The sequence below is a fragment of the Sinocyclocheilus rhinocerous genome, unplaced genomic scaffold (genome assembly GCF_001515625.1).
Source record: "Sinocyclocheilus rhinocerous isolate Xijiao unplaced genomic scaffold, SAMN03320098_v1.1 scaffold638, whole genome shotgun sequence".
Lineage (NCBI taxonomy): Eukaryota > Metazoa > Chordata > Actinopteri > Cypriniformes > Cyprinidae > Sinocyclocheilus > Sinocyclocheilus rhinocerous.
In genome coordinates, this window is record NW_015664206.1 from 577305 (window position 1) to 587058 (window position 9754).

A 9754-nucleotide genomic window follows, 5' to 3' on the forward strand; every position below is an offset into this window, starting at 1 on the left:
CTGAGGGGGCTGCAGCACCCCGTTTTCACATGGTTGCAAATGCAACGCCAAGTTTGTTCATTTAAATTTATTCAGTTTTAGCATTTAATAATTTATTTGTAATTATCTCTGAAATGTAAATTGTAAGTGGGCTATAATAAACCCATGTTTATCTTTATAAACATGATTAATTTTACTTGTGATGTTTTCTATATGGGATGATTAGCCTAATCCTCATGAACACGTGACGCTAGCGCGTGTATCAGACATTAACTATACAGAATGTGAACAAGATTAACTTTAATACAAGGAGATAATGGCGCAAAAGCGAATTTCAGATTTTTTTTTAATTCCCATCCCAGCAAAAACTTTCCAAAATCGGCATCCAAACAACACCAGCCACAGCACGAGCACCGACGTAAGTGAACCATTTTTTTAAAATGACTGTCCTTCAAAAAATTGCTTAAAAATCTCTCATTATGTTAGATTTTTTTATCAAATCTTGCGTGCATGTGTGTGTGTACATAATATAAAATAACATCATAGTATTAATAATGAAAATAATTATGATATTATTAATAATGCAAATCCTTATATAACGTGTTGCCAAAGAAACCATTGCTGGATCTAAGGCTAAAAACTACTGGTTTGCAGCCATGTTTATTTCTCAAATTAAAAAGTGAATCGAACTTCCGTTCAAGTGCATTGCAATGAACATTACATCTTTTTCTCCAGTAACTGTTTAAGTAATAAATAATGCAGTGATAACTGAATGGGGAAAGCCATTTGTTAGTCCTGTTACAGTTAATGACTGATGTGGCAGTTCTGTAGTTTTTCAAGCAGCACTACATAATGCACCTGGATATCGATCGACAGCACTGCCTGGGGTGCTGACTCTAAAAATGGGGATGTCTGTTATCTACTTTGCAACAGAGAACCTTTATTGACTAACACCTTGTTCCCTGACCAAGAATCAATGTGCATTGAGAGGCCCTTGCTCATGTTATCTTGAAATGAACATTGACTGGATTGTGGTCAGTGACAGGTGTAGCTCTTATTCTTTTAAGCTGCATTTAAAGGGGTAGGTTTACAATTATTAGTATTTTTTGCTATACACAACGTGAAAAGATAAAGATAAATGGCCTTAATTGCAAAGAACATGCGCTTTGTCTCGTCAATCTTCTGGTCCAACGCAGGGTGTTAAGCTACTACTAGCTACCAAAAAGTACAACTGGCGAACGAAAACGTTTCTGGTAGTGTGAACTGTGTTTAACATGGTTTACGTCAAATGATCTAGAATATTCAATTCGACCATGAGTTCTATTTATTCCTACCTCTGTAAACCGCATTTTCAGCTCTCGGACGTAGTCAATGTTCCTGCACTACAACCTAGCTGATCTACGTGCGCGCAAAATATGCAACGCGACCAGTGCAGTTCGATTCCGGGGCGATGTATGAAGGTATTTTTGGTGCAAAACAACTGAGCGTCCGTGACAGCGGAATTTGTCGTTGTAGAGAATAGCCACACATGTGTATCAGTAAATCTGAAGTCACAGACAAAAGTTGCAAACTTGTAGATATTTTTTTCTCTTCCACAAACACAACACAACAGTTACACCTTCTTGAATCCTTCACTGCAGGTGCACAAATCCTATTCTACGAATCACAAATCAAGAAACTCGTACGCTCACATGTTTTGCTACTATTGCTGCAGTGAATATGGTGCAAAACACATTCACACACCTGTACCAAAAAATGTGAAGTCACGGACGAATTTTGTACATCCGCAAATCAGTTTGTGAATTCTTGCAATGAGATTTGCACGCTTGTAGAATGTTTTCTTACATATATATTTTTTTCTTGGATGCTTTTTCTAGCACAAACACAAGTGCATAACTACAACGGCGTGAATCTGCTGCTACGAGTCTCAAACACTGTTTTTCGCTTGCAAATGACAAGTTTCACGCTCTCTCCCTTTTGCACCACCTATCTGTGTGAAAAATGGTGCAAAAGTGATTTGTGCATCTGTAGAGGCAACGGCGGGCACTGTTCAGAGAGCAGAGAATTTCGGCCAATCAGAAGAGCTCATTTGGGCGCCTGAAACACGCCCCCTAGTTTTAGCCACAACCCCGAAAAATCGCGAGCTGCGAGCATCTTGATAGCGACAAGTATCAAAAAAGGTACGTGGGTATTTTTTCTTTCTGAAATCATTTGTTTATAGCTTAAATATAGCTACGTTGGTAAACAGTGTTTCTTAGTTAGGTTGCAATGCAGTTGTCTAAATGAACACTATATTCTCTGAAACTGTTGTAGTAACCAGGTAAGCGAAGGGTGCGGAAGCATGTGGATGAAGTGGGATATTCCGCTCGAACCACCTCCACTTTCATGCTAGCCATGGGTATCTCCCATCCAACCCAAAATTTAACAAGCTGTTTCAGCTGCTCTTGGGACACTGAAAATATAAAGAGCCAAATCACAAAACAAGGATTCTCAAAGGAATGAAAACTGAGATAACTAAAGTAATTAGTAATCCTACCCAACACTGAGAGTAATAATTACTAGGCAAATTACCTACTATAGATTGCCTGCTGTAAATTACCTTTAGTTTACTATAGTAGGCTATCCCAATAAAAATTACTATTCACCAAAGAAAAAAAACATGGTACCCTTGGTTTTAACTTACTCACCTGCGAAGATGCACCCTGATCTGTCATTTTTCTATAAGGTAAAGCATAACAGAATACAAGGAATAAATCGTTATATTAGACAGTGTAATTTAATACGAGACGATTGAATAGCAAACTTAACAGTGCAGGTAGGCTAACGTTAGCTTACCTTTCGTGAAATAAGATTTGTTAACCTAACTAAGAAACACTGTTTACCAACGTAGCTATATTTAAGCTATAAACAAATGATTTCAGAAAGAAAAAATACCCACGTACCTTTTTTGATACTTGTCGCTGTCAAGATGCTCGCAGCTCGCGATTTTTCGGGGTTGTGGCTAAAACTAGGGGGCGTGTTTCAGGCGCCCAAATGAGCTCTTCTGATTGGCCGAAATTCTCTGCTCTCTGAACAGTGCCCGCCGTTGCCTCTACAGATGCACAAATCACTTTTGCACCATTTTTCACACAGATAGGTGGTGCAAAAGGGAGAGAGCGTGAAACTTGTCATTTGCAAGCGAAAAACAGTGTTTGAGACTCGTAGCAGCAGATTCACGCCGTTGTAGTTATGCACTTGTGTTTGTGCTAGAAAAAGCATCCAAGAAAAAAATATATATGTAAGAAAACATTCTACAAGCGTGCAAATCTCATTGCAAGAATTCACAAACTGATTTGCGGATGTATAAAATTCGTCCGTGATTTCAAATTTTTTGATGCAGGTGTGTGAATGTGTTTTGCACCATATTCACTGCAGCAATAGTAGCAAAACATGTGAGCGTACGAGTTTCTTGATTTGTGATTCGTAGAATAGGATTTGTGCACATGCAGTGAAGGATTCAAGAAGGTGTAACTGTTGTGTTGTGTTTGTGGAAGAGAAAAAAATATCTACACGTTTGCAACTTTTGTCTGTGACTTCAGATTTACTGATACACATGTGTGGCTATTCTCTACAACTACAAATTCCGCTGTCACGGACGCTCAGTTGTTTTGCACCAAAAATACCTTCATAACTTTCTGGCTAAAAAGGCAAGTTCAAGTTAGTCAGTCAAATCAAGAGTTTCTGGTCTTCCGTACAATCGGTTTTGTGTGTTGCTTGCTTGTCCTCCGTGTAACGTCAAGAATGTGTGTACTTCGTGGAGTTCTACTGTGCACATCCTGGATCACGTCATTGCGTGTGCGTGCAGGTAGATCAGCTACTGTAGTCAGTTTTTTTTCTCTCTCTGGGAAACAGGCCTGTTTTGTTTGGTATCTTGGAAAGTCATACACGCACAATTAAGTACAATGTAGAAAAAAAAAATAAGATACAAAATTAAAGTTGTAACTACAACAATCATTACTGAAGTACATTTTACAAGAAAATACAACTGTAGTCTTCCTAATTCAAAATGTCATATTTAATTCAATGTTAATTGCTGTTTCTTTGTAATTATTGTGAAATTTACTAGACATTTCTGAAAGAAAATTGTTTCAAAGTCAATCCTACACTGTTTTTTGTCAGTGTGATAAACTATGATTGTGTTTGATAGATTTTATATATGTGAATTTAGGTCAAAAATTATTTTAAAAAAACTATCTATCTATCTATCTATCTATCTATCTGTCTGTCTGTCTGTCTGTCTGTCTGTCTGTCTATATCTATCTATCTATCTATCTATCTGTCTATCTGTCTGTCTGTCTGTCTGTCTATCTATCTATCTATATATCTATCTATCTATCAATCTATCTATCATCTATCTATCTACATTCTAAAAAAGGCTGGGTTAAATACAACCCAGTGCAGGGTAAAATAGGGACAAACCCAGCAATTGGGCTGTTTTGACCCAGCGGTTGGGTTAAATGTTTAACCCAACCTTCTGGGTAGTAACCCAACCGCTGGGTCAAAACAACCCAATTGCTGGGTTTGCCCCATTTTACCCTGCACTGGGTTGTATTTAACCCAGCATTTTTCAGTGTATCTATCTAGTAGCGCAGTTGACTATTGGTCGGCAGGTGGCGCTAAGGGTCCGCGCATGTGAGTCGTAACCGCGCTCGGCTCTCATCGCCTCCTCCCGTCAGGTGCGGGGGGCGCGAGCGTGTCATGTGTCGAATAGAAAGTGAACGTCGCGTTTCTAGCTGAGCGCGTACTCTCTCCCTGCGCGTGTGCGTGCGTGTGTATGTTGTTATTATTATCGCGCTCTCCGCCGCGCGCAGAATGGCTAGATTCACCCAGACTGAAGGGAGGAGGCAGCAGCATCCTCAGCAGCTCCCGCACCAGCCCCAGTACGCGCACATCACCTTCCCCAAGCCCATGAACGGCTCAGAACCCATCTCCATCCACCCCGACAACGGCACCATGAAAGACCAGGATGCCATCAAGCTGTTTATAGGACAGATCCCGCGCAACCTGGAGGAGAAGGACCTCAAACCTCTTTTCGAACAGTTTGGAAAGATCCACGAACTGACTGTCCTCAAGGACCGTTACACTGGCATGCACAAAGGTAATGATGCTTCTAAATGGCTGGCGAGGGCTTTGGCCACATGGGTTACCTGTTATAAATTGCATTACGAGCTAAAAATATGTTGCCTCGTTATTGTTCACCGCTGCTTACTTCTAAACATCAATTTTCTTCTGTTGCGCATGTATTTATTCTTTACGCACAGAGCGTGGTTTTATTTTGCACTCCTTCTGGTCTCTCATATATACCACGACCAGCACGATTACAAATGATTGACATCTGACAGCATGCATTCATGGAATTCAACCCGAAGTCTTTTTAAGAGTAACATAGTCTGTTTTTCACGCAATACACTAATGCATTGTAGTTTTGTGTTTGTGCACCTGCATGGTTAACTATTCTTATGAAATATAAAATTTATGATAGAAAACATGTTTATATTGGTATTTATGACTTTATACTTTATAAACATAAGATTGTATGCACATTTGTTCTTTACAAACTGTGCAGGCTACCCCTGTTCTTATATTTTGACTCATTGTGCTCCCTTATGCAATATTAAACCACACTGGATATGATTTCAACAGATTTTCATCAGTGCATGCATGCAGTTAGATGTCAATTTAATCTACCTATCACTTTTTAGGGTAACATGCTAGTTCAATGTTTACTCCAAATCTAAAAATCAGATTTCTGTTGCACATATATGTATTCATCGTGTATTCTCATCTTAGCCACATTTTCCCCTCATTTCCCTCCCTCACACTATTTGTAAGCACAGTCACTATTGCAACTGATCTCCATCAGTACATGCTGTCAGATGCCATTCAAACCTACCTCTGTCACTCTTTTTCGAGTAACATGGTCTATTTCTCATGTAGTACACTGATGCATTGTGTTTTTGTGCTGGTTCACCCTGTGCACCTGCTAACATTTATTATGTAATATAAAATGTGGAATAGATAAACATTATTGTTCACTTAAAATATAAGAATCATCTTTGTGCATGTACACATGGCTTTTTGTGTCCCACATTATATTGAACTACACTCAGTATGACTGCAACTGATTCCCATCAATGCATGCTGTCAGATGTCATTCAGACCCGTCTGATGTTGGCAGATCTCTCTTGTTCTATTTCTCTTGCGTTGTGCTTTTCTGCTTGTTCATCCATGTCATGACAATAAAAAGGATGCTGGATGTACCGTGGTCACTCCCACTTGTGTATCATCTCGTATTTTTGTGTGTGCTCGCAGAAGTAGGGCAGCCCCACTTTGCTCGCAGATGATGCATCCCAAGAGCTCCCAGTGCGCGACATGCACTCTTCTTCACTATGTGAAATGAAACATTTGGTGCGATGTTTCTCATTCACAGTAAAATGTGAACCTTACATTACGTGCTAATTTATGCATTTAAAGAAATCATGAACCCACTGAAGGAATCAGTGTTTCTTTGTTTGGCATTTGAGCATTTTATTTGAGCATGTATGCATTATTTTTTCCAAATTCCCAAGCAAAATCTCATCCAAATTAATGCACCAGCAGAAATTAGGACATAATGCTTTATGGTGGTTTGGCATGAATTCTTTGTAATGATTTTTTTTTTTAAGGTAGGCCATAAAAAAAAATATATATATATATATATATTGGTTAGAGATTACGCTTTCATCAAAAATAAGTCAATTGTTGTCATACTCAAAGAGTATAATAAAACTAAAGTTTCTTTATTGTCATTGAAGGTTCCTTGAACAACCTTTAACATCCATGGAACCTTTCCATTTTACAAAAGATTTTTTACAGTGGAAAAGGTTCTTTAGATTAGTAAAATGTTCTATACACTAAGCAAATCATGTTTTTTTTTTTTTTTAAGAACTGATCACTGAGAGGTTCTCTGGGAAACCAAAAATGGTTCTTCTGTTACATCGCTACAAAATAAACCTTTTGGAATCTTTATTTTTCAGAGTGTAGAGCTATAACATGTATGTGGAAAGCATCTCAGATTATTTGGTTGTGGAAGAATTTGATAAGAAATGTCTGAAATTCTAGAAGATGCATGTGAGATTAATGGGGTCTTTTTTTCCAGGATTAAAATAAACCTAAAGTTTCATTTTGCATTTAACCTCATTGTCTTAGAGAAACAAATGAGATACTAAAGCAATCTCATTTTTACTTCTTCTTTCTTAGCGGGATCAAAACTGAATCTAAATTGTATTCTACAGTATGTACAATATTCCTGGATTTTAAATAAGCTTAGAATAATATTTGTAATAGTAAAAGAGCTCCCATTCCTCGATTTCTCTTTTGTCTTAGGCAGGTCATCTCACTTGACTGAAGCTCTAATTTGATTTGAGAGCAAGCGCTAGAGGGATGTAATAGCTTTCATATGCATTTTAAACAGACAGATTCTTGCCCAGGTTTTCTGTGATTATTTCGTATATTAGTGAAAGAAAACATAGTCCTCTAATTCATTAAAAACATCATGTTAATTGAACTTGAAAACCCATTTAAAGCAACACACTCCTCTGTGAGTATCTGCGTCCCCCTTCCTTCTTCTGCTCAAAATATTCCCTCTTTCTGTCACGCTCAGAGGCACACACATGCTGACACACACACACCGCACAAATGAATAATGGTTTAAGCCCATAGGAGGGTGCGAGAGGGAGGATGAATCAGCGTAGGAGGCCTGTCACACTCACAAACACGCGCGCACACACACACACACACACACACACACACACACACACACACGCACGCGCGCATGCTCTCTGTTGACTGCTGTCTCAGTGGGACGTTATTAGTACAGTGCTGTTAGATTATCATTTACATTGACATTAAATTACTGCTATGAAATGCGCTTTATGAGTGTGCAAGACCTGCCACAATAGGCAGAGGGTGAAATCGATGGAAAACAGCATTAGATGCACATTTCAATTACTCTTTTTCACAGCCCTGCTAAAAGAATAGCATTAAGTCATCCTAATGGGGTTCACTGGCCTTAGCTGGTTTTACACTGGTTTAGCTGGTCTCCCAGCCAGACCAGAAGACAAGTCAAGGCACATTTGTTTATGTAGCACTTTGTAATACAATACAGATTGTTTCAAATCAGCTTGCAAAATTCGTCAGTTATGAAATTAATACGGTTTCAGCTGTAAAGCAGATTTAGAAAGACAATAGTGTCATTATTCAGCTCAATTTCCATCATTGTTGATTCAGTTCAGTTCAATAACTGTGAATGTTGCAAAGTTCATTAGTTGTGACGCAAACTAGTTCAACTATAAAGCAGCTTTACAGAAGTTAATAGTATTATTCAGCTCACCTTAGCTCAGTTCAGTGATGATTCAGTTTATTTCAATAATAGAAGTTCATCAAATTATGAAATAAATTAAATTTCAGCTATAATGCAGCTCTACAAAAGGCAATATTGTCGGATCAAGTCAGTTGAGTGTTGATTCAATTCAGTTAAAAAACAGTGAGTACGTTTACATGGACAACAATTCTCCGATTTTAATACGATTAAGACAATACTCTGATTAAGAATCTACCATGTAAACAGATTTTTGATTACCTTAATTCGGCTAAAGTCATAATCGAAGTAAACAGAAATCGAATTAAGGCATGTGGAGTATTCCTATTTTAGTCGCATTACTGAAGTGCAGTATAGACATGTAAACACCTTAATAACATTATTACCGTCGTGTAGGACTTAACGCCGCATTTTGCGACAGGATACACACACGGCAGTGCTCAACCGTTTGACGGCAAACAAAAGAGCTTCAACACCGCCAACTCATGTAAACACCATAATCATAATATTGGCTTATTTAGAATAAGGTAAATAATTAGATTACTGATGTCCATGTAAACATAGTCACTGTTGATGTTGCAAAGTTCATTAGTTATGAAACAAATCCGATTCAGCTGTGAAACAATTGTCATTATCCAGCTTTATTTAGTTCATTTTGTTCTTATCCAATAGTATCAGTGCAGTCAAATTGATAATATTACTGAATATTAAGTATCTTTTAAACCCCCAAGTGTGTAAAATATCTCTAAAACCAGCTAAACCATGGGGCTGGGCAACTTCTGTCCTGTAGGGCCACTGTCCTGCAGAGTTTAGCTCCAGCCCTAATCAAACACACCTGAACGAGCTAATCAATGTCTTCAAGATCACTAGAAAGCTACAGGCAGGTGTGTTTGACTGGGGCTGGAGCAAAAGACAGTGTGGCCCTCCATGACCGAAGTTGCCCAGCCCTGAGCTAAACAGACCAGACTAGTCATTTTGGCTGGACTTGGAGACCCGCTAACCCAGGGCTGTTCAAACTCGGTCCTGGAGGGCCGGTGTCCTGCAGAGTTTGGACAGCCCTGCACTAACCTCTTTAGGCTGTAAGATGTTTTTTTTTTCTACACAGGCAGCATTTTTAGGCATAATATGCACAAAAAGCTGTGATAAATGGTGGGTATTTTACTTGCCATGATGCCTTAAATTGTTGCCTATGAAGGTATAATTGTGCTGCTTCTAAGATTCTTATTTTGGCCAAATTTTAAAGGTGACATCATGAAAATCTGACTTTTCCAGGTTTTAAGTGCTATAATCAGGTCCCCGGTGCATCTACCAACCAAGGAAAAGTGAAAAAGATGAACCCAGTAACTTTGTTTTGGTAAGCCTTTTTCTGCAAGCGTC

The 9754-nt window shown here is 38.6% G+C and overlaps 1 protein-coding gene and 1 long non-coding RNA gene across 2 annotated transcripts in view; one reads left to right on the forward strand and one right to left on the reverse strand.

Moving 5' to 3' along the window:
• Positions 1-1736: 1736 nt before the first annotated feature.
• LOC107729981 (uncharacterized) lies at positions 1737-3304 on the reverse strand. The gene is made up of 3 exons (XR_001638639.1): positions 2922-3304; positions 2667-2697; positions 1737-2431 (listed from the first exon to the last, which is right to left on the reverse strand). It is a non-coding gene; the product is annotated as an uncharacterized LOC107729981 (long non-coding RNA).
• A 1526-nt stretch (positions 3305-4830) lies between these two features.
• Positions 4831-9754, forward strand: part of LOC107729965 (CUGBP Elav-like family member 5) — a 183493-nt gene continuing 178569 nt past the window's right edge. Inside the window, exon 1 of the mRNA XM_016540699.1 lies at positions 4831-5116. Coding sequence (XP_016396185.1) covers positions 4831-5116 — 286 coding nt within the window. The remainder of the gene's footprint in view (positions 5117-9754) is intronic.